This window comes from Gorilla gorilla, chromosome 23 (assembly GCF_029281585.2).
Source record: "Gorilla gorilla gorilla isolate KB3781 chromosome 23, NHGRI_mGorGor1-v2.1_pri, whole genome shotgun sequence".
Taxonomy (NCBI): domain Eukaryota; kingdom Metazoa; phylum Chordata; class Mammalia; order Primates; family Hominidae; genus Gorilla; species Gorilla gorilla.
The window spans coordinates 39986735-40013849 of record NC_086018.1 but is presented as its reverse complement, the minus strand read 5'-3'; the positions used below and the strand labels follow the sequence as shown (position 1 = coordinate 40013849).

The 27115-nt window shown below is 47.5% G+C and overlaps 3 protein-coding genes across 12 annotated transcripts in view; 1 reads left to right on the top strand and 2 right to left on the bottom strand.

The window, feature by feature from the left end:
- Positions 1-11445, bottom strand: part of WBP2NL (WBP2 N-terminal like) — a 56432-nt gene extending 44987 nt beyond the window's left edge. For 3 of the 4 annotated variants that reach the window (XM_063704659.1, XM_063704658.1, XM_063704660.1), the window contains exon 1: positions 11313-11445. In XM_063704659.1, the coding sequence (XP_063560729.1) occupies positions 11313-11374 (62 nt within the window). In that variant the 5' untranslated portion in view covers positions 11375-11445. Of the gene's footprint in view, positions 1-8848; positions 9087-11312 lie in introns of all 4 variants that reach the window. The other variant, XM_063704661.1, reaches the window with a different exon arrangement.
- Positions 8215-8566, top strand: LOC109024584 (ADP/ATP translocase 2-like). The gene has a single exon (XM_055374764.2). It carries the CDS (start codon positions 8220-8222, stop codon positions 8478-8480), a length of 261 nt encoding a protein of 86 aa, XP_055230739.1. The 5' UTR covers positions 8215-8219; the 3' UTR covers positions 8481-8566.
- Positions 11446-11971: 526 nt separating the features above from the next.
- The window catches only part of SEPTIN3 (septin 3), a 28767-nt gene continuing 13623 nt past the window's right edge, over positions 11972-27115 (bottom strand). For 4 of the 7 annotated variants that reach the window (XM_031005349.2, XM_019018302.4, XM_055374756.2 and 1 more), the window contains 9 exons: positions 24061-24189; positions 22883-22964; positions 22412-22549; positions 20503-20620; positions 18527-18622; positions 17430-17529; positions 15848-15899; positions 15478-15571; positions 11972-13292 (listed from right to left, as the gene is read on the bottom strand). In XM_031005349.2, coding sequence (XP_030861209.1) covers positions 13227-13292; positions 15478-15571; positions 15848-15899; positions 17430-17529; positions 18527-18622; positions 20503-20620; positions 22412-22549; positions 22883-22964; positions 24061-24189 — 875 coding nt within the window. In that variant the 3' untranslated portion in view covers positions 11972-13226. The remainder of the gene's footprint in view (positions 13293-15477; positions 15572-15847; positions 15900-17429; positions 17530-18526; positions 18623-20502; positions 20621-22411; positions 22550-22882; positions 22965-24060; positions 24190-27115) is intronic. The other 3 variants (XM_055374755.1, XM_055374758.2, XM_055374754.1) reach the window with 2 other exon arrangements.

Below are 27115 nucleotides of genomic sequence, written 5' to 3'. Positions count from 1 at the left end.
AATAAACTTAAAGAGTCCACCAAAAAGCTGTCAAAATAAGTGAATTCAGTAAAGTAGCAGCATATAAAATCAACCCACAAATATAGTTGCATTTCTATACACTAATTATGAATGATCCAAAAAGGAGATTAAGGAAACAATTCCATTTACAATAGCATCAAAAGGAATAAAATACTTAGAAATAAACCTCACCAAGGAGGTGAAAGGTTTGTACACTGAAAACTATAAAACATTGGTGAAAAATATTGAAGACATAAATAAATGGAAAGATATCCCATGTTCATGGATTTGAAAACTTAATAAGGCTAAGACGTCCAGGCTACCCAAGTGATTCAGAGATTCAACACAATCCCTACCAAATCTCAACAACACTTTTTGCATAAACAGAAAGCGACATCATACAATTCATATAGAATCTCAAGGGACCCCAAAAAGCCAAATAATTTTTAAAAAGAAGAACAAAGAGGATTCACACTTCCTGATTTCAAAGTATATTACAAAGCTACAGTAACCAAAACAGCATGGTACTGGCATTAAAGATAAACAGACCAATGGACTAGAATAGAGAGAAACAAATCTTCACATATATGTGAGAATTGATCAAATAATCTTCAACAAAGGTACTAAGATGACTCAGTGAGGAAAAGACAATCTATTTAACAAATGATGTCCTTTTAGAAAACTGGATATCCACACGCAAAAGAATGAAGTCATACCTTTATCTTACATAGTATGCAAAAATTAACTCAAAATGGATTAAAGACTTAAACATAAGACCCAAAACTATAAAACCCCTAGAAAAAAACATAGTGAAGATCTTCGTGACATTGGACTTGGCAATGACTTCTTGGATAAAAAAACAAAAGCACCGGCAACAAAAGAACAAATAAACAAATGGGACTATATCAAACTTAAAAATTGTGTATCAAAGGACACAATCACCAGAATGAAACAGCAACCTATGGAATGGGAGAAAATATTTCAAATTGTATTTATGATAAGGGCTTAATATCTACAGTATGTAAAGAGCTCCCTGTAATCCCAGCACTTTGGGAGGCCAAGGTGTGTGGATCAACTGAGGTCAGTAGTTCAAGACCAGCCAGGCCAACATGGTGAAACCCCATCTCTACTAAAAATACAAAAAAATTGGCCAGGTACAGTGGCTCACGCCTGTAATCCCAGCACTTCGGGAGGCTGAGGCGGGTGGATCACAAGATCAGGAGATCGAGACCATACTGGCTAATACGGTGAAACCCCGTCTCTACTAAAAAATAGAAAAAATTAGCCGGGCGTGGTGGCGGACACCTGTAGTCCCAGCTACTCAGGAGGCTGAGGCAGGAGAATGGCGTGAACCTGGGAGGTGGAGCTTGCAGTCAGCCAAGATCGTGCCACTGCACTCCAGCCTGGGCAACAGAGCGAGACTCCATCTTAGAAAAAAGATAATAAAAAAAATTAGCCAGGTGTGGTGGTGGGCACCTGTAATCCCAGCTACTCAGGAGGCTGAGGCAGGAGAATCACTTGAACCTGGGAGGCGGAGGTTGCAGCGAGCTGAGATCGCACTGCAGCCTGGGCAACAAGAGCAATAATACACAAATGGCAATGAGCATACAAAAAGATTGTCATTACTAATCATCAGAGAAATACAAATCAAAACCACAATGAGACATCACCTTATACCCATTAGGATGGTTAATATTTAAAAAACCAACAGGTCCATCCATGGTGGCTCATGCCTGTAATCCCAGCACTTTGGGAGGCCAAGGTGAGTGGATCACTTGATGCTAAGAGTTTGAGACCAGCCTGGCCAACACAGCAAAACCCCATCTCTACTAAAAATACAAAAAACTGGGTGTAGTGGCATATGCCTGTAATCCTGGCTACTCAGGAGGCTGAGGGCATGTGAATCACCTGAACCCCGGAAGCTAAGGCTGCAATGAGCCAAGATCCTGCTGCTACACTACAGCCTGAGTGACAGAGTGAGACTCTGTCAAAAAAGGGAAGGGAGGGGAGGAGAGGGGGAGGGGGAGGGAGAGGGAAGGGAGGGAGAAAGGAAAGGAAAGGAAAGGAAAGGAAAGGAAAGGAAAGGAAAGGAAGAGGAGAAGAGAAGAGAAGAGAAGAAAAACAAGTGTTGGTGAGGATGTGGAGAAACCGGAACTCTTGTGCACTGTTGCTAGAAATGTAAAATGAGTAGCTGTTATGGAAAACAGTCCGGAGGCTCCTCAAAAAAAATTAAAAATAGAACTACCGTACAAGCTAGCAATCCTACTTCTGGGTATACATCCAAAAGAATTGCCAGCAGTGCCTCGAATAGATATTTGAATACTTATGTTGATAGCAGCACTATTCACAATAACCAGGAGGTGGAAGCAACCTAAATGTCCATCAGTGCATGAATGGATAAACAAAATGTGGCACATACATACAATGGAATATTTTTCAACCTTAAAAGAAGGAAATCCTGTCACATGCTATAACATGGACGAACCTTGAGGATGTTACGCTAAGTTAAATAAACCAGCCACAAAAAGACAAATATTGTGATTACACTTACATGAGGTATCTGAAGTAGTCAAATTCATAGAAACAGAAAGTAGAATGGTTGTTATTAGGTGTCATGGGGAGAGGGATAGAGGGAATTGTTTAATGGGAACAGAATTGTTGGGAAAAGTATGGTGAAGTGGACACTCAGAGTACTGAGAGGAATGTAAATTGATATAATTCTGTAGGGCAATTCTGCAATAAGTATATTTTAATGTATAGTCATGTATATTTTAATATTTTGAACAATTTTTATATTTTCAATAAATATTTTTAATCTCTTTTTAAAAGTCTAATCCTCTGACCTCACAATTCCCCTATCCCAAAGAAACATTTTGACAGGTAGGCAAAATTATGTTTTCAAAAATGTTCATTGCAGGAATGTTTATAGTAATGACCAAAAAACCACAAACTAACAAAAAACAAAACAAAAACCCAGACTATTCCAGATTAGGGGTTGAGTAAAGATTTATGCACACTGGAATACCAGCCATTGAAAATAATGACGTAGATACACTAGAAAACATTCCCAATATACTGGTAAATGAGGAAAATAAGTTATAAAGCAGTTGGAGAAAAAAACTGTTTATTTCCATGTGGAAAAGTACAGAAGGACATATACCAAAATGTAAACATTACTGGTAAAAATTTGGGATAACAGATTTTTTTTTCTGATTTTTCTATAATGACAGGTTTCCAGCACACGTTTTAACAATGCATAAAATAAAACAACTCAGTGATTCCCATTTTACAGCAGAGTCTGGCCCATATGTTCATGACTTCTCAGCTGGGGTCAGAAAAAATCTCTACAAAACACAGCAAGCTGTGATCAATTTCTCAACTGTGTATTGTGAATAGGCAAGAGGAGTCAAAATATAATGGGAACTCCGAACAGTTCATGGAATTAAAAGATAAAAACATAAACCTTATTTCTCAACATAAGTTCCAACAAGTTTAAGACACTTTAGTAAGCTATGACACAAGCCATTTAGTCCATCCCTAAAGAACTGAGGGTCCTGGAAATGTAATCATGCCAAGGCAGTCTTTTTTACATTTTTAACAGAAGAAAAATGGGTGCCCAATCAGGATTTTTAAGATTAGGAAACAAAGCCGGCCGGGCGCGGTGGCTCACGTCTGTAATCCCAGCACTTTGGGAGGCTGAGGTGGGCGGATCACGAGGTCAGGCGATCGAGACCATCCTGGCTAACACAGTGAAACCCCATCAGTGGGTTTAGTCTCTACTAAAAATACAAAAAATTAGCCGGGTGTGGTAGCGGGTGCCTGCAGTCCCAGCTACTTGGGAGGCTGAGGCAGGAGAATGGCATGAACCTGGGAGGCACAGATTGCAGTGAGCGGAGATCGTGCCACTGCACTCCAGCCTGGGTGACACAGCGAGACTCCGTCTCGGAAAAAAAAAAAAAAGATTAGGAAACAAAATAAATTAGAAGGAGCCTAATGATCCATGAATGCCTAATGATTTCCCATCAAAACCCTTGCAAAATTGCCCTTGTTTGATGAGAACGATGAACAGGAGCATCGTCATGGTGGAGAAGGACTCTCTAGTAAAGCTTTCCTGGGTGTTTTTCTGCTAAAGCTTTCGCTAATTTTCTTAAAACAAAGCAGATGTTACCGTTCTTTGACCCTCCAGAAAGTCAATAAAGAAAATGCCTTGAGCATCTCAAAAAACTGTTGCCATGACATTTGCTCTTGACCTGTCTGTTCACTTTTGCTTTGAGTGGACCACTTCCACATCTTTGTAGCCATCGTTTTGATTGTGCTTTATCTTCAGGATCATACTGGTAAAGCCATGTTTCACTTCCTGTTACAATTCTTTGAAGAAATGCTTCAGGATCTTGATCCCACATATTTAAATTTTCCACTGCAAGTTCTGCTCTTGCCTGCAGCTGATCTGGGCACTACAGTTTTGGCCCCCATTGAATGGAAAGTTTGCTTAACTTTAATTCTGTAAACTGAACCAAATGATATGTGTACAGTAGTGGTTATTGTTTCTGCTGTTAATCATGAATTCTCTTCAATTAGGGCATGAACAAGATGAATTTTTTCCTCACAAATTAATGTGGATGGTCTGCCACTACAGGCTTCATCTATTTATTTATTTATTTATTTTTGAGACAGAGTCTCACTCAGGAGTGTCACCCAGGCTGGAATGCAGTGGTGAGATCGCCACTCACTGCAACCTCCACCTCCTGAGTTCAAGCAATTCTCCTGCCTCAGCCTCCCAAGTAGCTGGGATTACAGGAACCCACCACCACCCCCAACTAATTTTTGTATTTTTAGTAGAGATGGGGTTTCATCATTTTGGCCAGGCTGGTCTCAAACTCCTGACCTCAGGTGATCCACCTGCCTCAGCCTCCCAAAGTGCTGGGATTACAGGCGTGAGCCACCATGCCCGGCCTATTTATTTATTTATTTCAGACAGAGTCTTACACTCTGTCACCCAGGCTGAAATGCAGTGGCGTGATCTTGGCTCACTGCAACCTCCGCCTCCTGGGTTCAAGCGATTCTCCCGCCTCAGCCTCCTGAGTAGCTGGGATTACAGGCACGCACCACCATGCCTGGCTAATTTTTTTATTTTTAGTAGAGACAGGGTTTCATCATGTTGGTCAGGCTGGTCTCGAACTCCTGACTTTGTGATCTGCCCACCTTGGCCTCCCAAAGTGCTGGGATGACAGGCATGAGCCACCATGCCCAGCCTATTTGTTTTTTGAGACAGAGTTTTGCTCTTGTTGCCCAGGCTGGAATGCAATGGTGTGATCTTGGCTCACTGCAACCTCAGCCTCTCAGGTTCAAGTGATTCTCCTGCTTCGGCCTCCCGAGTAGTTGGGATTACAGGTATCACCACCACACCCAGCTAATTTTTTGTATTTTTAGTAGAGATAGGGTTTCCTCATGTTGGCCAAGCTGGTCTGGAACTCCTGACCTCAGGCAATACACCCACTTTGGCCTCCTAAAGTGCTGGGATTACAACCCTGAGCCACTGTGCCCTGCCCAGACTTCGTCTTTAACATCATCTTGTCCCTTCTCTTTTTTGAGACAGGGTCTCACTCTGTCACCCAGGCTGGAGGCTGGAGTGCAGTGGCACAATCTCAGCTCACTGCAACCTCCACCTCCCAGGTTCAAGTGATTCTCCCACCTCAGCCTCCCAAATAGCTAGGACTACAGGCACATGCCACCACATCCAACTATTTTTTGTATTTTTAGTAGAGATAGGGTTTTACCATGTTGCCCAGGCTGGTCTTAAACTCCTGGACTCAAGTGATCCACCGACCTCAGCCTCCCAAAGTTCTGGGATTACAGGCATCAGCCACTGCACCCAGCCCTTGTTCCTTCTTTTTAAATTTTATTTATTTATTTATTTTGATACGGAGTCTCGCTGTGATGCCCAGGCTGGAGTGCAGTCACGTGATCTCAGCTCACCGCAACCTCCACCTCCTGGGTTCCCACAATTCTCCTGCCTTAGCCTCCCAAATAGCTGGGATTACAGGCATGTGCCACCACGCCTGGCAAATTTTACGTATTCTTAGTAGAGACAGGGTTTCACCATGTTGGCCAGCTGGTCTCAAACTCCTGACCTCAAATGATCCACCTGCCTCGGCCTCCCAAAGTACTGGGACTGCAGGCGTGAGCCATCACGCCTGGCCTCTTGTCCCTTCTTATTACATTATCCATTTGTAAACTGCTGATTTATTTGGGCCATTTCCCCATAAACTTTTCCTAAAGCATCAATGGTTTCACCATTCTTCCACCCAAGCTTTACCATAAATTTGATGTTTGTTCTTCCTTCAATTTTAGCAGTATTTATGTTGCTCTGATAGGAGCCCTTTTTCAAATTGATATCTTATCTTTCTTAGTGCCTCAAACTAAATCCTGTTCAGTCATGTTATAACAAGTTAGTATGAGTTAAGTTTGGTGGAAAAATAATCTGGAATCCATGCATAGTTTTTTCGCAACCCATATTTTCCATGATCTTTTTGAAGACTCCTCATAGAATCAATCTTCTCCTGCTCGTTTTTTTTTAGTTTCTTTTTTTTAATAACATCTTTTATTTGTATACAAAGTACAAACTTGCTTTATTCGGATTTTTCTTTTTAAAAAAAATTATTTTTAGTCAACTTACTCCCTTTTATTTATCAGCAGTTTGCTCTGACAGAATAAATTACAAACTGTTGTTTCGCTTAATCCTTTTAATCACCATGTCAGGCACACAGGTTGGAGGATATTAGTTCCCATTTTACAAAAAGTGGAAACACTGTACCCACATTTAGTGTAAGACAGAGATAGGATATAAGCCTTGGGCTTCCATAGTCACAATTGCTTTTTTCCATAACTTTGTAATACATCATTTTAAAGCAATCTGATTTCACAATGTTTTACAGTATAACATCTATATCATCTCTTCTTGGCAGGTTACCTCTGGAGAGAACCAATGTAATTACCTCATAAGCTGGCACTTTTTTTTTTTTTTGAGATGGAGTTTCACTCTTGTTGCCCAGGGTGGAGTGCAATGGTGTGATCTCTGTTCACTGCAACCTCTGCCTCCTTGGGTTCAAGCGATTCTCCTGCCTCAGTCTCCCAAGCAGCTAGGATTACAGGCATGTGCCACCATGCCTGGCTATAGTTTCTTTTTTTTCTTTTCTTACATTTTATTCTGTGAGATGAGGTCCCACTATTTTGCTCAGTGTGGTCTTGAACTCCTGGCCTCAAGTGATCCTCCCACCTTAGCCTCTCGAATAGGTGGGACTACAGATGTGCACCACTATCTCTGGTTCTTTAAAGCAGTTTCTATCCAGGAAGCTAGGGTACTAATAGGGCCTTCTTTGGTGAGAAGAAAACAGAGAAAGAGTCCTTTTCTTTTCAGAGGGACAGCTGGAGTACAGGAGTTTACGCACAGTACCTAAGTTCAAATCCAAATCCAAGCTCTCCCACATGCGCTTTAAGCACATGACTTCTTTTTGTTTTCCCACCTGTGAAATGAGGGAAAACAGTACTGATCTTCACTGTAGATAGACTGAGTTTTTTTGTTTTGTTTTGTTTTGAGACAGAGCCTCACCCTGTTACCCAGGCTGGAGTGTAGTGTCATGATCTCAGCTCACTACAACCTCCCCTCTGCCTCCCAGGCTCAAGCAATTCTCATGCCTCAGCCTCCTGAGTCGCTGGGATAACAGACGTGCACCACCATGCCTGGCTAATTTTTGTATTTTTAGTAGGGACAGGGGTTTCACCATGTTGGCCAGGCTGGTCTTGAACTCCTGGTCTCATGTAATACACTAGCCTTGGCCTCCCAAAGTGCTGGGATTACAGGTGTGAGCCACCAAGCCTGGCTGGTAAAGTGGTTTTAACTACAGTATAAAGCTCTTAGAACTAAGAACAGTACTTGAAATAGTGTTCGATAAATGCTATTAAGTATTCAGGAGCACAAAATGGATCCCATAAAGGTAATTCAAAGGACCACAAAAATCAGTGTTTCTGTCTTTTTTTTTTTTTTTAAGCATGCTTCCCTCCCTTCCTCCAACACACAAGCAGCAAAGTAGAGAGACACCCATAGCCCAAGTGAGAAGACACCCAAACACCAAATTAGAAATGACTTCACAGTCAGCCCCGGAGTCAAAGCCGATTCCCGGACCAGTCCCATCCCACAGCAGCCTGCCTCCTCTTTCAACATGACAGAGGCTGCTGTGTCCTTCGCCAAGGACTCCCTGGCAGGTGGAGTGGCTGCAGCCATCTCCAAGATGGCGGCAGCACCCATCGAGTGGGTCAAGCTGCTGCTACAGGTGCAGCATGCCAGCAAGCAGATCACTGCAGATAAGCAATACAAGGGCATTAGAGACTGCATGGTCTGTATTCCCAAGGAGCATGGAGTCCTGTCCTGGTGCGGTAACCTGGCCAATGTCATCAGATACTTCCCCCACCCAGGCTCTTAACTTCACCTTCAAAGATAAATACAAGCAGATCTTCCTGGGTGGTGTGGACAAGAGGTCCCAGTTTTGGCGCTACTTTGCAGGGAATCTGGCATCAGACGGTGCCACTGGGGCCACATCCTTGTGTTTTGTAGACCCTCTTGATTTTGCCCATACTCGTGTAGCAGCTGATGTGGGCAAAGCTAGAGCTGAAAGGGAATTCCGAGGCTTCAGTGACTGCCTGGTTAAGATCTACAAATCTGATGGGATTAAGAGCCTGTACCAAGGCTTTAACGTGTCTGTGCAGGGTATTATCTACCGAGCTGCCTGCTGCCTACTTCAGTATCTATGACACTGCAAAGGGAATGCTTCCGGATCCCAAGAACACTCACATTGTCATCAGTTGGATGATGCACAGACTGTCACTGCCGTTGCTGGGTTGACTTCCTATCCATTTAACACCATTTGCTGCTACATGATGATGCAGTCAGGATGCAAAGGAACTGACACCATGTACACAGGCACATTTGACTGCTGGAGGAAGATTACTCATGATGAAGGAAGCAAAGCTGTTTTCAAGGGTGCATGGTCCAGTGTTCTCAGAGGCATGGGTGGTGCTTTTGTGCTTGTCTTGTATGATGAAACCAAGAAGTACATGTAAGTTATTTCCTAATATTTTTCCCCCTTTGAACAGGCATGTTGTATTATATAACATATCTTGAGCATTCTTTTTTTTTTGAGACGGAGTCTCCCTCTATTGCCCAGGGTGGAGTGCAGTGGCACAATCTCAGCTCACTGCAACCTCCACCTTTCGGTGGAGCAATTCTCCTGCCTCAACCTTTTGGTTCACCTTTTGGGTGATTCACCTTTTGGGTTCAAGCAATTATCCTGCCTCAACCTCCTGAGTAGCTGGGACTACAGACACCCGCCACCACTCCCGGCTTTTTTTTTTTTTTTTTTTTTTTTGTATTTTTAGTAGAGATGGGGTTTCACCATATTGGCCAGGCTGGTCCTGAACTCCCGATCTTGTGATCCACCCACCTGGGCCTCCCAAAGTGCTGGGATTACAGGCGTGGGCCACCGCGCCCAGCTATCTTGAGCATTCTTAACAGACTCCTCGCTGTCAATTTATCAGTGGCAACTATTCACTGGTTGGAAATGGGAAGCAATAATATTCATCTGACCAGTTTTCTCTTAAAGCCATTTCTATGATGATGATGATGATGATGGGACTCAATTATGTTTTTTATTTCAGTCACTCGTAATAAATAACAAATTTGGAGAAATAAAAGTATCTTAAGAAAAGAAAAAAGAAAAGAAAAGGCTTCACACCATGGAATGAAAGGTGCTCAAATGGCTCTCAGTAAGTGCTCACGGGGACACCACTGTCAGAGTGGTGAGCAATCATCTACCACAAAATGGAACAAAGCAGCAGAGGTACGTAGGAAGCAGGTGAGAACATACAACCTCAAAGGCCCATATAAATCTGTCAAGAAAACTTTCTGGAGGAAGGAAAGATAGAAGGAAGACCTGGATATCAGCATTTGGTGATGTCTACTTCGATCTTCCTGACAACTACATTCAAACTGACCTGAGTGTGCTGGCCCCAAGCACATCATCCAGCTTGAGTTTCAATGCTGGTTGGGAGAAAAGGAAATTGAGGGCAAGTCAGAGCCCAGAAAGGAGCGTAATTTAGAACTGCACAGCGGGGGAGACTGAGTTTGAGTGTAGGAAACGGGAAAGGGGGCGTGTGGGGTAAAGAGGTGAGCGCAGTGGAGTCAGGCCTTAGTGAACAAGTGTGCCTGAAGGTGGAGATGGGCACCCCTCTGGCTGAGTCTGCTCCAGTAGAGAGCTCAGGGGCCAGCAGCAGGCACAGCAAGGAGCAAAGCAACTGGTATAAGCCCCACAGCTTCCTGCGACCAACAGTGCTTTGTTGTGCCCAGCCATCTGTTCAGTCCCATCTTTTATTTTAAGACAGGATCTGGCTCTGTTACCCAGGCTGGAGTGCAGTGGTACAATCTGGGCTCACTGCAGCCCGAACTCCTGGGTTCAAGGGATCCTCTTACCATCGCCTCCCAAGCAGCTGGGATTATGGGTGCACACCACCATGGCCCGCTAATTTTCTACTTTTTGTAGAGATGGGGTCTCACTATGTTGCCCAGTCTTGTCTCAAACTCCTGGGCCACCTCAGCTTCCCAAACTGTTGGGATTAGAGGCATGAGCCACTACACCTGGCCTCAATTTTTTCAATCTTTTGTTTTTAAAAGCAGACATCTCCCTGGTTGGAGCAAGGAGGAAACAGGGCTTTAGAAAGTTTGGAGGTCCAAGGAGAAGCCCCACAACAGTTTGAGATCTTTCCAGAATGATCCACACTCGACCTCCTCATCCCTCTTACCAAAGTGCGACACCTTGTTCGTGGGAGTAGAAGGAGATACACACCCAGTACCTGTCCTTATCCAACAAAGTCGCAGGCACCCAAGGGCAGCCACGTTGCCACCGAAGGCCCCCGGCTGCTCACAACCGCCGGTCAGCTCCGGCCTCTCTTAGAAGGACACACGCGTCTCGCACCCCCTCCCCGCCCCGCCCTGAGGAGACACGCGTCTGGGCCCCGCGCCTTGAAAAGGCACATTCCCACCCCCACCCCTCAAACGCGCGAGGCCACGCGTTCCGGCCTCCGCCACCTCCACATGCCGGAACACCAGTGAGGGGGAGCGCGCTCCCAACGGTCGGGGGCGGAGCTAAGAGCGCCGCGCCCAAAAAAGGCGGCAAAGTCCGACTCGCTGAGTTTGCGAGCCGCCATGTCTATCCCATTCGTCTCCTCTCCTCTGACAGCACGCCGTGCTTCCCCTCAGGCACCTTTCACCGTTAGGGATGAGGGCTCCGCGGCGGTTCTCGGTGTGGCTCTGATTCACCGCCATCTTGCTTCGGGCCTCCTGCCGCCCCGTAGATGGAAAGGGGCGGGACCTGCGCCGAGCCGTGGGGCGCGGCTCTGAAGGGGAGGGCGGAGATTATGACGTGAGGAGGAGGAGGAGGAGCGAGACCGGGTCACGTGATGGGGCAGAGCCCAGGGAGCGGGGCGGAGTCAGGGTAGAGGCCCCCGCCTAGAAAGGGGAGAAAGGGGCGGGCCCTGAGAATTGGCTCGGAGCGCGAAGGGGTGAGTGATAGGTGAGTGGCCTCCCGACCTCACCTGCCCCCTTAGCCCCCCCTGCCTTTAGGTATGGACTTGGGTTGGTCCTGTCCGGAATGATCTCAGCTCACTGCACCTCCAACCTCCCATGCTCAAGCCATCTTCCCACCTCAACCTCCCATCCATTACTCACTTTGGATATGAAACACTAGAAAATAATGACTGAGGCCCGACCTCACGCCAACTGAAGATGAACTGACCTCACAAAGTGTTTTCATCTCTAATATCTGTGGCTATTTCTTACCAAGAGAGTCTCACCCTCCACACATGGGTGAGATGACATAATGGCTGATTTGGTCAAGGAGCACAAATAAGACAGGCCAGGCAGTTACTGTTCAAACAGCAATGTTTAGTTGTACAACACATAAAGTCTAGCAACAATTACAGGACCAGTTTGAGTGTCTGTTTGCTTGTTTTCAATTGGGAAATTTAACTGTAATGTCACCATAAGATTGGCTGGGACTGGTAACATTTAAGAAACGGGTTGTTCTTGCATCCCCTAGGCGTGGGCCTCTTGCTCCATCAGGACTTGGTTGTAGATGAATGGCCCACAAGTCACCAGCCTTTGAGCAAGTTGTGTCCAGGTGGAGACAGGAAGAGGGTGGGCAAAGGGGAATTCTATAAAGACACAGTGTGTGGGGCAGTGGCAGTCAACATTCGCAAACATTCATGCATCTGATGGGGGGCTTTGCCCTCCCTTGGGTATTTTCCATTAGCCTACAGTGACCACCTGTGGTCAGGCTAATTCATTACTTACATTAATGGGGAAGGGGGTTGAGGGTAGGAGTAGGTAGGGTAGGTGGGAAGAGATCCCTCTTATTGCTGAGTGGACAGAAGGGTGCTAGTTTTTCCTTAGCGTGTACATATTGTGGGTTTCTGGGGGTTTGTGTGTGTGTTTAGTTTTTGTTTGTTTGTTTGGACAGAAGAAAGTCAACTCCAGCAATGTCTTCTTAGGAAAACCACTCTTCCTCAGTGGCTGCGTTATCAGGTGGGGAGGATGTACAACCGCACTCTGGGCCAGCCACAAGTGGTGATTTTTTAAAAAGTGATCCTAGCCCTTGCTCCCCAACATCTGTAGTGACCCACCCTCATGAATACCTTTAAGTAATGAAGGAGACACCCTTGTCCCACTTTGGGGCTCACACAGCTGATCTCAATGAATCTAGTAAGCAGAAAAATTGCTTTCTTGACCCTTTAAGGAAGCCAAGAGTAGCTCATGCAGATGAATGGGTAGGGAGCAATGCCATTGCCGTTAGAGATGGTTACAAGTAGCTGGGATGGGCTTACAAGGGCAGAAGGAGCTCTTGATGAGTTCTTTCACCCTGCAGTTGGGCTAGGACCGGCTGACACAGATGATGCAGTAGGGCTGTGCTGGCAGAACCCCACTCCACTGGGAGGAGAGGAGTGGTTTGGATAAATGGAGGATGCAACTGGCCTAAAGAGGCAGCTGGCCCCTCCCACCCTACTGAGGGCTGAGAGGAGCTGTGGTGGGGAGCTGGACGAGCACAGCACTAAAAAGGGCTTGGCCCTGCAGCAATAACAGCTGAGAGGAATGGAGGGAGAAGCAGCGCTTGAAATGGCCTTCATTCAGCAGTGGGGCAGGGGGTGGCTGGCACAGGTGGAAGGACAGTGCCCAGGAGGCCTTCTCCCTGCAGGGGGGTTGAGAACGGTTGAGGGTGTGGAGACCAGCAGCTGGCAGCAGACATATAAAATACCTTCTCCAGGGAGGCTGAGATCATGGTTCAGGGGTGCCAGGCACCATTCCTACTCAGCCTTTCCAACGCCCACCTCCCATGCCCATAGATCTTCCCCTGCTGGTCCAAGGTCTCCATACAGGACTGCTTCTACAGCAGCCAAGGATCCCTGTTCTGTTGAAATGTATAACCTCTGGGCTGTAGCGCTGCTGCTGTTCTGTCCTGACAGGTGCCTACCCTGTAACTTTGTGAGCAAGGGAGGATGAGGGCTGGGTTGGCAGCCTCCAGGAAAGACCAAGACCATAGGTTTGGGGTCACTGGTGACCTGATCACCGCCCCCCTTTCTCCTGGTCCATTGAATCTTGGGTCTTGAGTCTATGTTTTTTTTCCTAGCACCTGAGTGATAAAAGACTGGAATTATAAGTGCTGGGATTCATAGAGGACCAGTGAAACACCTAGGCTGAACCAGGAGATGGGACAGAAGGTTGTATGAGGTTATTGTAAACAGTTTCACTTGGTGTTTTCCCTTCCCTAAGGCTAAACTGTTTCCCCGGCCCTGAATTTCATGAATCTTACAGATTAAAGGAAAAGAGTAACTTACTTGTACAACAAGCAGGGGAAATATATGCATTAATAAATACAGGGCTTCAGGGAAAGGCAAGAAAAGCCTAAATGTATGACGGTGGGTATCACTGGGAATGTCTACAGGAGTCAGGAGGAGAGGGAATTAGGGAAAAGTAGAGAAAGACAGACATAAATATAATTAGCTTCAGCACAAAAGTGATGGGGAATAGAAAAGAGAGGTCAAGTATGTATGAAGCAAATGGAGCAACAGAGAAGCCTGCTTAGAAGGGAGAGAAGTCTGACAGAGAAAACGGAGGTGTGGTCAAAAATTTGTCTTTGAAGCCAAATTACTAAGAAAGACAAATTATGTATATTGTTTCTGATACTTCTTTAGAATTAGTTCTAGAACCTGATGTCCCAATAAAAGGTTGTCTCACATGACTAGCATGTGTGCTTCCTTTAACTGGACACTGGGAACTGCATAACTCACTGTGTTTCCCTCTTTACATTGGCTGCCTATGAGCTCAGGGCCTGTTCCGGTGCTTGACTACAGAAACTTTCTTTCCTATTCCTTTCTTTGACCCAAATTTCTCTGGAAATCTGTTTGTACTGTCCTGTACTTTTGTGATTTTATGTGAAGGCAGTCTAAAGTCATTTCTGGAAGTAGACTGGGCATAAATGCTAAATATAGGAATGAACCTAAAGTAGATTCATCTAAAAGGAAGTGAGAGATGTCAGAGACAGGCAGGAGAGGGAGAGAAAGCAATGTATGAGGGAAGGAGGGAAAGGGAGAAAGAAGACAAAGTCAGAAGCAGAGACAGGCAGTGGCCTGGCAGCAGAGGCCAGTTGAGTGGAGAGCAGCAGTAGGCTCTGGTGACAGGTGGTAGCTTTGTGACACTGAACACGACACAGACTGAAGGGTGGAGCTCCACTTGTAGGCACTGATGCTTTCTGCAAGAACCCAGCTCTGGCCTACTTCTCTGCCTTCTCATGGCCTTCCTTTTCCCAGGAAGCCACAGCCTTACCCCCAGACCACCCCCAACTTACAGGAGGGTTGTCCTGAACTCCCTGCCCCCTACTCAGGTCTAGCTCCACTGCCATCTGTCCTTGGAGAATCTCTATAGCCCCAGTTTGTGTGCAGGTTCCGAGAGAAGAGTTGCCTGTGGCTCACCTGCTCCCAACACTTTTAAATGAAACCCACCCCAGATCTCCTGAGTGAGGCAAACAGCTTTGTTTTGGGACACAAGGAAAGGAGACAGATAATGGACAGGCATGGAGGAGCCAAACTTACAAAGGACTCTCCAGGGAGGGCAGTGAAAATACCTCACCCCTGCATGCACACACACAGGCTCTCTCACTCTTTCTCTGTCACACACACACACACACACACACACACACACACAGAGAGACAAGATGCTCCACAAATACCAGACAGGCCTGTGGGACAGAGTTGAGAGGAAGAAGGTGGTTGGTGGTGGTATTTGGGATGTGTGTGTGTGAAGTGGGTATGTGTGATGACACAGAGAAGTGGTCGTCATGGGTTACTGTCGTGGCTTTCCTCTGTGTCCACGCTCACCGGAGGGAGGCCTCCATTGTCATTGAGCCGCTTGGCTCTGTAAGTCTCATAGTGGATGTTGTGTGTCACTTCCTTGAGGTCCTGGAGGTGGGTCCTAGAGGACACAGGGTGAGAAGAGGGCTGCAATTAGGGGCAGGAAGAGGAGGCAGTGACACACATCACTTCGAGGGACTGGACCCAGTGAATGGGACCCACTCCCAGGAGCTAAGGATTCTTCTACAGCACCTTCCATTTTGCAACAGGAGCTGGAACTGGGGCAGAAAGCTCTGTCAGAGAGACCTGGAGATGCAGGAGGTGAATCTGAACAGATAGACCCTGACCCCAAATAATTCAACCTGCTGTCTGGACAGCTGGAGGGGAGACATCTTACCTGATGACAAAGTCTCGAAGCAGGGCAAACTCACAGTGGTTGAGGTTTTCCACTATGAACAAAACAAAACAAAGCAAAACAGGTAGTCAGTTCATTAATACAGCAACACCCAGGAGGTGAACTTCTGTTTGGGTCACGGAGGCATTTAGGAGAAAGCTATGGGACAGGTCATTTTTTGTAACCCTTCCAGAGATTTGCTCACTTGGGTGTACTGGATTTGATTTATTGAACAAATATTAAGCAGCTACAATGGGCACAACATCCTTCTAGATGCTGTGGCATAATAGCCAAGAGGGACTATAATTTTTACCATTTTATAGAAGAGAAAACTAATACCAAGTCTGAGAAACTGGCCAAGGCCTAAGATACACTTCCCATTCTTCAGAAGCTTATGATCCGGTTGGAAGTAACACAGAGAAAATAATAATTGAGCCATTTTAAAAAGGTCATGCACTACATGACAAATCCAATTCAACATATTGAATACCTAGTATTTGCAAATCATTGGCCAAGCACTGTTGGAACAGAATGAGGATTAAGACATGGGGCCAGGCGCTGTGGCTCATGCCTGTAATCCCAGCACTTTGGGAGGCCAAGGTAGGAGGATTACTGGAGCCCAGGAGTTTGAGATCAGCCTGGGTAACATAGTGAGACCCCACCTCTATTAAAAATAAAAATAAAATCGCCAGGCATGGTGGTTCACACCTGTAATCCCAGCACTTTGGGAGGCCAAGGCAGATGGATCACCTGAGGTCAGGAGTTCAAGACCAGCCTGACCAACATGACAAAACTCCATCTCTATGAAAAAATACAAAAATTAGCTGGGCTAATTTTTTGGGCTAAATAAAAAATACAAAAATCAGGGTCCACACCTGTAGTCCCAGATACTTGGGAGGCTAAGGCAGAAGAATTACTTGAACCTGGGAGGCAGAGGTTGCAGTGAGCTGAGATTGCCCCACTGCACTCCAGCCTGGATGACAGAGTGAGACTCTGTCCCAAAAAAAAAAAAAAAAAAAAAAATCTGAGTCTGAAATCAAGTTTCACCACTAACAATTATGTGACTTTGGACAAGGCTTTTAACCTGAGCTTCTGGTGCTCTGGTAGCTTATACTCTGAGAACAGGAGCACCCGCTCTCCTCCCTTCATAGGGTTATCATATTGAATGAAATCATTAAAGTGATTCTTTGACCACTTTCGGAATCAAGACCCGCCCAGGGTCACATCCATTCATAATAAAATGGAAATGGCAACACCTGAACAACCCTCCGGCAGTTTGTCAGATCACATCCCCCTTCCTATGAAAACCTTTCTCCAGTTTTTCCAGGCCTTACTAATCTCTCCATGTTCTGAACTCCTTTGATGCGCTAAGTCAGTGCCACCCAGTCAGGTGCTAAATCAGTCTCTTGTTACCCCTGCCTGTGAGCATCGTCTTCTCAATGAGACTGTAAGCTCCTTATGGGCAGAATCTGGCTGGCATTCATTTCATATGTCCTGAGACAGTGCCTTGATCTATAGATGCTTAATAAATGGTGACTGGATAACTGATCAGCAACCAGTTCTTCCAGAAGATGCAGTGAATTACCTTCGATGATCCCCCATGGAGTTTTTCGGCCGAGGACCCTCTTGCCATTCACTTGGTACTCCTTGTCACTTCCCACCACAGCAAAAGGCATGCTCTCCTGCTGTATGGGGCAGAAACACAAACCAGACACATGTGCACCATCGTCATCCAACAACCTGGACATTCAGGAGCAGGATGGCATATGGTCCTCTAGCCTTGAACCACACACTTCTGATGCTCATTCAGAGATACTACTGATGGCAAGGGCAAGGCTCAGTCTCTTGAAAAGAGCACCCAACTGAGATTCAAGAGTCCTGGGTCTAGTCCCAATTGTACCACTGCCTCGCTGGTTAACCTTAGGAATCAGCTCTCCTTCAGCTGCAGAGCGCTTTGTACTTTCTTTTTTGAGACAGAGTTCGCTCTTGTTGCCCAGGCTGGAGTGCAATGGCACGATTTCAACTCACTGCAACCTCCACCTCCTGGGTTCAAGCAATTCTCCTGCCTCAGCCTCCCGAGTAGCTGGGATTACAGGCACGCGCCACCATGCCTGGCTAATTTTTGCAGGTTTTGTAGAGATAAGTTTTTGCCATGTTGCCCAGGCTGGTCGTGAACTCCTGGGCTCAAGCGATTCTCCCACCTAGGCCTCCCAAAGTGCTGGGATACAGGCATGAGTCACCACGCCCAGCCAATTTAATTTTTTTAAGTTATTCTGGGGGGGGGGAAGCTTATAAGCCACACACTTAGTCTAACCCCTGCATTTCATAGAGGGGAAACTAAGGCAGGGTCTGACCACAGCATAGATCCTCCTGGACCCCAGCCTGATGCTCTTCCTGTCTGCTGCCCCTCCCATCACCCCACATACTGTTTTTGCCAGACCTTGTGGGGGAAAAGGAGGCTTTTGTGTGGTCTGGGGATAGAAGGCTTTCTGGGTACAAGGAGCCCTTCTGTGGGTTCACAGTCCAGGGCCATAGTCTTCCCCATCCCCCTATGTCACTTCTGGTCTGGATCAGGCAAGGTTGGGAGGAGTACAGAAAGGGAAAAGACAGAGGACATGCACGATACACATCCCAGAGGTCCCAAGGGGGCATCAGTGGAGGAGCAGTGCCCCAGGCACCCACCCTGATTTTGTCATTCTCTGTCTTATCCTCCAAATCCTCATCAAATTCCTTCTGGGGGTAGAATTCAATGCCATTTACTTCAAGCTCCTTGCGAACCTAGAGGCGAGGAGAAGAAACAAGGTAGTCAAGTGTCAGGGTAATGGAAAAGAGGGGTGTGTGCACCTGTGTGCGTGAGCTGAGGTCAGAGAGCCAAATCCAGCCTTGGATAATCCACAGTCATCTCTGAACTCTGAGCCCCTGAGCAGCAGGAAGATGGTGAATAAATGCAAGCCCCAGCTATACAATTACAACCTAGCCTGAGAGGAGGAAGAGGTCAGGAGGTGCAACTTCAGGTCCCAGGCGCCTCGCAACCAGCTTGCTCATCTCAGGGTCCGCGAGACTGGGATTTACACAAGCAGCACAGGTGAGCCCACTGGGGAGTGCTCAGACCCCTGCATGTTATATTCCTGATTGGAAGGAAGAAAGGTGAGGCTCCCCCTACTCCGAGACTGTTTGCCCTCTTTCAAGGTTGACTGAAGTCTTGCCTTCTCCAGGAAACCATCCAGGACCGACCTCTTCATTGTTCTATTTGATTGTAAGTTTTGTTTGTTTGTTGTTTGTTTGTTTGAGACAGAGTCTTGCTCTGTTGCCCAGGCTGGAGTACCGTGGTGCGATCTTGGCTCACTACAACCTCCACCTCCCGGGTTCCAGTGATTCTCCTGCCTCAGCCTCCCTAGTAGCTGGGATTACAGGCATATGCCACCACGCCCAGCTAATTTTTGTATTTTTAGTAGAAATGGGGTTTCACCATGTTGGCCAGGCTGGTCTCGAACTCCTGACCTTAGGTGATCCACCCGCCTTGGCCTCCCAAAGTGCTGGGATTACAGGCGTGAGCCACCGCCCCCAGCCGATTGTAAGTTTCTTTTTTTTTTTTTTTTCGAGATAGAGTGTCGCTTTGTCGCCCAGGCTGGAGTACAGTAGCACGATCTCAGCTCACTGCAAGCACCGCCTCCCGGGTTCATGCCATTCTCCTGCCTTAGCCTCCTGAGTAGCTGGGACTACAGGCACCCGCCACCACGCCCGGCTAATTTTTTTGTATTTTTAGTAGAGACGGGGTTTCACCGTGTTAGCCAGGATGGTCTTGATCTCCTGACCTCGTGATTCGCCCGCCTCTGCCTCCCAAAGTGCTGGGATTACAGGCGTGAGCCACCGCGCCCAACCGGATTGTAAGTTTCTTAAAGGCAGCAATTGTCTTCATTTCTCTCAAATCGCCCCTCCCCAACCCTGTACATCCAGCACAGGGCTAAGCTTATAGAACATGCCAGTGAGGGCTGGGCACGGTAGCTCACGCCTGTAATCCCAGCACTTTGGGAGGCCGAGGCGGGCAGATCACGAGGTCAGGAGATCAAGACTAGCCAAGACCATCCTGGCTAACACAGTGAAACCCCATCTCTACTAAAAAGAGAAAAACAAAATTAGCCAGGCGTGGTGGTGGGTGCCTGTAGTCCCAGCTACTCAGGAGGCTGAGGCAGGAGAATGGCATGAACCCGGAAGGCAGAGCTTGCAGTGAGCCGAGGTCACGCCACTGCACTCCAGCCTGGGTGACAGAGAGAGACTCCAAAAAAAAAAAAAGAGAAGATGCCAGTGAGGACTAGGGGCCAGTTGACTCACTAATTAGTCTAGCCCTTCAATTAGGCTAACGTTGGAGGAGTGATTTCTTATGTACACAGTGATACATGTATTCAGTGGTCTTCACAGGTAGGTTTGTAGGGTGGGAAGAAGGCAGCCCAGAGCTGCACCATCTTTTCTTCATCATAGTCCCCAGATACCACCAACCTCAGCCTCTTGAATGGTTAAGAAGGGGGCTGGGGTGGAGAATTGGGGGAGGGTTGAGGGTGGGGGTGAAGGCAGAATGATGAGGGCTAGGAGATGGCCTGAACCCAGCGGAGAGAAAGGAGGGGATGGGAACAGGAAAAGAAGACAGGGGACCTTCTCACCCTTTGCTTGAATTCAGACTTCTCCTCCAGGGTCATAGTGTCAGCCTTAGCAATGACAGGGATGATGTTCACAACCTTGCTGAGGTGTTTCATGAACTCGAGATCCAGAGGTCGCAAGCTGGGGCACAGAAAAGCAGAATCATCAGAGCCACCTTGCCCTCCCCAACTCGGCCACCACCACCACTCCAGGACACCCACAGGAGAAGAGGACTGGGCTGGGCATCTGGCTGAGGCCAAGAGGCTGCTACCTCTCCTCTCCGACACAGCCCCGCTGCCTTGCCGTCTGTAGAGCAGCCTCAACACCTGCCTTTTTCTTTTTCAGTCCCCATGCAGATCCTGCCTCTCTTTAAGCCCCCTCAAACCACCGCTTCAGGACATCTTTTCTGACTCAGGGATTTCTTTCTCCTGGGAGCATCTCTGGACTGTTGTCTCTACTCATATGTCGTTGTGCGTGTGTGTCTTTTTTCCTTTTTTGTCTGTCTCAAAAACAAACAACAACCACCAAAAAAAACAACACTGTGTGTCTTTTTTTTTTTTTTTTTTTTGAGACAGGGTCTCACTTTGTCACCCAGGCTGGAGTGCAGTGATATGGTCATTGGCTCACTGCAGCCTTGACCTCCAGGGCTCAAGCAATCCTCCCACCTCAGCCTCCAGAGGAGCTGGGACCACAGTTGCACACCACCATGTCTGGCTAATTTTTAAATTTTGTGTAGAGACAATGTCTTGCCATGTTGCCCAGGCTGGTCTTGAACTCCTGGACTCAAGCAATCTTCCTGCCTCAGCTTCCCAAAGTGCTGGGATTATAGGCGAGAGCCACCGTGCCTAGTGCGTACATCTTGTTCTGCCTATCAGACTACTTCTTGACAGGTCTCCTCCTAGCCCCCAGAGTTAGTCCTGCAGGGCCAAACTGGAGGCCTTGCCCTTCCCACAATCTGACAGTCTATGCCCCCATCCTACCTCAGGCTCTGAGACCCCAACTTGGCTCTATTTTGCAATCTCAGGGACTCATTAAGTCAGGCCGTCTGATGGTTCATTCTGACCAGGGGGTCGAAGCCTAGGGAGGGATAAAACCAGCCTTCTGTTGAGTTCCTGGGCCTAGCCCAGGGGTCTTGTTTCATCTCTCTTCTCCCCCTACCACCACTGCCTGGTTCCTAGAAAATTTGGGGCTTACCTTGCTTGTGCCATCCTCTGAAGAGCTTAACTCTGGCCCAGCAGCTGGGCTTAGTAATGTTATGGGACCCCCCCACCGTCTCTGCAGGAAGGTTTCTGGCCTGCCCCCTAGGATCTTCATCCTCTGCCTGTTCCCAGCACTTCCTTCATGGGGCCCACCTGTCACTCACAATCAGAGTTCCCAACATGCTTGTGTGTGTCTTATTCTGCCTGTCAGATAGTACTTCATGACAACGGTTGGCCTTCGTCTCTGAACACACAATGCCTCACTCCAGGCTGGTACCTTCTAAATGCCTACAACTGGGTCCCTACCCTCCAAACACCAGCCCCAATCCAGGAACCCTGCACTGCCCTATTTCACCCTTCTTGCTGCTCCCCCCAACTCCAATTATTTTCCAAAGCAGGTATTTGGTGAATAAATGAAGTGCCCTCTGCTCACATTCACCAAGTCCTCTTTGCTGATACAGTTGTGCCGTGCTGCTGGGACACCAGTGGGCAGATATTGGTGGCTGATGTTGGACAGCTTTAACCTCCTAGCAAGAAAGTCAAACTTCCTCGTGGAAAGTCTAGAGAATCCCAAGGTCATGGGCCATGACTACGTTCCCGCCCATCTGGCTGGAAGGGCTAGGACTCAGCTAGGGAGGCCTAGCTAAGTCAACATATGGATCATCCAATCCAGATGGGCACAGATGATACAAACCAGACCGGGCCTGGCAATAGGGGTAGGGTTGGTACATACGAGTGTCCTGTGGGGGAGATGAAGTAAAGGCAGCAGTGGACACGAGTGTCAGGGATGCGTTTCTTCCTGGCGATGTTGACCTCCTCCTTCAGGAACTTCTCGTACTGCTCATTGATGTACTTCTCAATGGGCTCCCAGCTGATGGGAGGGAAAGTAGATAGATGCATCAGAAGAACAAGACCTAGGGCTCAGCTTAGGCATGATCTGGTAGCAATCTCCTTACATTCATGTCATTCCCTGGTTGGTGGGCCTAGGATACCTGCTGCTGGATTCCCCCTCAGCCCCCACACCAATGGCTTTCCTGGATGGTTGGTTAGCAGGGGTGGAGCTCCCCAGGGGCCCTGGCCTGGGCTGTCGGGAACTACAGAGCATGGAGGGTGCAGATGGTTCTCAACGTGAATGAATCTGCACCATAGTAAGTATCTTCCCAGCAGAGTCTTTAGGGCAAAGATCTCAGAGGCAGACAGATACCAGTTTTCATTGTTGATTTGGTCTCCAAAGCCTGGGGTGTCGATGACGGTCAGCTTCATTTTGACACCGCCTTCCTCTATCACTGGGGGTGAAAAGAAAATGTACCAGAGAGGTCAGTCCTACAGCTGACCCCAGGTACCTGGCAGCCTACTAGCCAGGGAGACCCAGGCCTTGTCTTCAGGATCAGTTATTGGAAAAGTCAAATTTAGGGTCTTCTCCATCTCGATATCATGGCTTATGCTGTTCCCTGTACCTGAAATCTGGAATACCCTCTCTACTCATTTCTTTTTCTTCTTCTTTTATTTTTTTTAAGAGACAGGGTCTCACTCTGTCACCCAGGCTAGAGTGCAGTGGTGCGATCACAGCTCACTGTAGCCTCGAACTCCCCAGCTCAAGTGATGCTCTCGCCTCAGCCTCCCCAATAGCTAGGACTACAGGTATGCACCATCATACCCAGCTAATTTTTTTTTAAGAGACAGGGTTTCGGGCCGGGCGTGGTTGCTCACGCCTGTTATCCCAGCAGTTTGGGAGGCCGAGGCAGGCGGATCACAAGCTCAGGAGATCAAGACCATCCTGGCTAACACAGTGAAACCCCATCTCTACTAAAAATACAAAAAAAAATTAGCCGGGCGTGGTGGCGGGTGCCTGTAGTCCCAGCTACTCAGGAGGCTGAGGCAGGAGAATGGCGTGAACCCGGGAGGTGGAGCTTGCAGTGAGCCGAGATCACGCCACTGCACTCCAGCCTGGGCGACAGACAGAGCAAGACTCCATCTCAAAAAACAAACAACAAACAAACAAAAAAAGAGACAGGGTTTCACTGTGTTGACCAAGATGGTCTCGAACTCCATGACTCAAGCGATCCTCCCACTTTGGCCTCCCGAAGTGCTGGGATTACAGGCATGAGCCACCGTACCTGCCCACTCCTTACCTCTTTCTACCTGTCTAAATCCTGTACTTTATCATCCACCTCAAATCTCACCTCCTTCCATTCGAGCTCCCTGCTCTCTCTTCCCTGAACCTGCAGTCTAAGGAGTTTGCTTCAGAGTGCAGTGCTCAAGTCTGTTCTGTCTTAAGGTTGCCTTTTATTGGTCTTATTCTTCAATAAGCCCCATTCTTTCCCCTTTCCAGCAGAGGCACTCACTGAACAAAGCCCATAAGGGTCCCTGCCTGGTCCTCACCATGCCCGATAGCTTTGATCTCCACTGTCTTGGGGATCTTCTCCTCCCGGTTCCAGCTGGAGGCCTTGCGGCTCACTTGGGATTTGAAGAGCGTGTTGACCAGCGTTGATTTGCCCAGTCCACTCTGGCCTACAGCAAAGCAGGAGGAGGAGGTAGGGAGACTCTGCATCCACCTCCTGAGCCTAATACTTCCCCATAAGCTTACAGAATTCTAGAGCCATGATCCAGGCCAACACCTTGTCTGACCACTCACTGGGGGATGGCCAGGCTGAGTGGGGATTGCAAGCAGGTGGGAATGGCTTCCTGCTTACTGCAGAGGGCCTTGGGGAAACATCACTTGGATTCTATATTCTCTCCTTCCCAGAAACACAGGACCACTGGGAAAAGGGACAACCTCTGCATATGTCTAGTGTCGTGGTTTTCTGTTTTCTTGTGATTCCACTTTTTGCTTAGGTTTTCACTTTTTAATGATACTAAAAGGAAAAATAGAATGACTTTGCATCCTGATACTGCCTCACAGTGCATATTGTACATTCACATTTGTTAGCCAAATTCATTTTTATATCAGCCCTGTGGATCCTGAAGCAGAACTATCTTTATCCTCAGTTGAGATGGTCCTAGAGAGATGAATCCTCTTCTAACAAAATATGTGCAGAGCAACATAACTAATACATGCAAGACCAGGAACTCGAACCCTAATAACATCTTGGCTCTATATCCACTCTTTATTCTAGTGTAGTGGTTTTTAGATTGTGCTCCCAGAAGCCTTAGTGTCCTGTGAAGATACAAGCCAGAGAGGGCACTGTGAGAGGAGGAGGAGGCTGGGCAGGCAGGGCCCCTGCATCCACTTCCTTCGCTATGGCTCCCTTTCACCTGTTTTCCAGATGCATATCTGCAGAAGATTTCATTTCAAGGAAAAGTTTCACAGCTAAAGAACATTTGAAAACCACTGGTCAGGCCGGGTGCGGTGGCTCACACCTGTAATCCCAGCACTTTGGGAGGCCAAGACGGGCGGATCATGAGGTCAGGAGGAGATCGAGTCCATCCCGGCTAACACAGTGAAACACCGTCTCCTCTAAAAAACATACAAAAAATTAGCCCGGCGTGGTGGCAGGCGCCTGTAGTCCCAGCTACTCAGGAGGCTGAGGCAGGAGAAGGGCATGAACCTGGGAGACGGAGCTTGCAGTGAGCCGAGATCGCGCCACTGCGCTCCAGCCTGGGCGACAGAGCGAGACTCCGTCTCAAAAAAAAAAAAAAGGGAAAACCACTGGTCAGGCCAGGCGCAGTGGCTCATGCCTGTAATCCCAGCACTTTGGAAGGCCAAGGCGGGCAGATCACTTGAGGCCAGGAGTTCGAGACCAGCCTGGCCAACATGGTGAAACCCTGTCTCCACTAAAAATACAAAAATTAGCCGGGCATGGTGGCACATGCCTGTAGTCCTACCTACTCAGGAGGCTGAGGATCGTTTGAACCCAGGAGGCGGAGGTTGTAGTGAGCCGGGATCACGCAACTGTACTCCAGCCTGGGCAACACAGCAAGACTCTGTCTCAAAGGAAACAAACCCACTGGTCTGAGCAGAGCTTCTCAAACTTCAACACGTACAAGAATTCCACAAGAAAGACTTGCAATTGACAAGCAGCCTCGGCATTGCCCGGACACTAGTAAGAAATGCAGAATCTCAGGCCCCACCCCAGACCTATGATTCTGAATCTGCATTTTAACCGGGCTTCCAGAAGAGTCCTATGGACAATAAGATCTAAGAAATACTGGGCTGGTGAATTCTTGTGATTATATTAGAAAAAGAACCATGCTGGGGGACAAGGGCCTAGAGTTCCAGACCCACCTGCATTGTTTTCCCTGAGTGCCTTTGGATTAGTCATGCCTTGGTTTCTTTACTGATAGGATGGTGAGGAGAGAGGAAATTGGACAAGACCAGGGATGGTAAATAAGGTGCATTTCTCATTCTTGCTGATTATCTGGTAGTAGTCACCTAGACCATTATGTTAAAAAGGCTACATCTGGGCTCAGCACTGAACACGTGCCATGACTGACTAGCAGTCTGCCATGCACACCACTGGGGAGAGAAGTGGCTCACAGGTGTTGGATTTGCCATGCTTGTTCTGAGATGTTTTCTAAGAGCATTCGTTCATTAATTATTCTTAGGTGCCAAGTGTTGTCCTAAAATTTGGAGGTACTATGGTGAACAAAACATCATCCTTACCCTCAAGGAGCTGTTTAGTGTGAGAGTGACCAAAACATAAGCAGACAATTATAGTATGTTGCAATAACCACTATGAAAGAGAATAGCCACAGGGTATTGAAACAGCATTGCCAAGGGAATCCAACCCAGTCTCTCTGGGACTAAGGAAGACTTCTGGAGAAATGCAACTAAGCTGAAACCGGAAGGTTGATTTCCAAAGAGTCATGAGTTCTAGCCAGAGGGAACAGCAGATGCAAAAGCTCTAGGGTAGGAGAGAGCATGGCATGCAGAGGAGCACTGCCTCTTCTGAGTGAGGAGTACAATGCTAGATGGGAAGTGGTCAGAGATGAGCTGAAGAGGTACAATCAGGACAGTCTATGAGCTTAAACTTACCCTGAGGTTAAAGGAGAGTTATTACAGAGTTTTAAGTAAGTTGGGTGACTCGATAAGTTTTGCAAGGTGGGAAGATTATTTGGTCACTGGTGGACAAGGGATTGGAGAGGAAAGGAGACAGAGAGCTAGGAGGGTTGGTGCCACTCCGAGTGTGGCCCATAGGGGCCCAGCTACCAGGGTCCCTGACCCATTTGCTACCGGTTCTTGAGATAAGAAGTCTGCCTCAGGAGAGAAATCTACCTTGTCACCGAGCACACTGTTTAGCTCAGTGGAGGTTTTTTATAGCAAGATTTTCCAGATGATTTATACTCTGGCCCAAGCCCCAGCTGAGCTTATCTTGCTGCAGGTCAGCACTTTGACAGCACAGAGTCAGGTGGCCACGGCAAGCCAGGTGAGAGAAAGTCAGTATAGGGTGGCAGCAAGAGAGAGGAGAGAAGTGGGCAGACGTAAGAGATATGTATG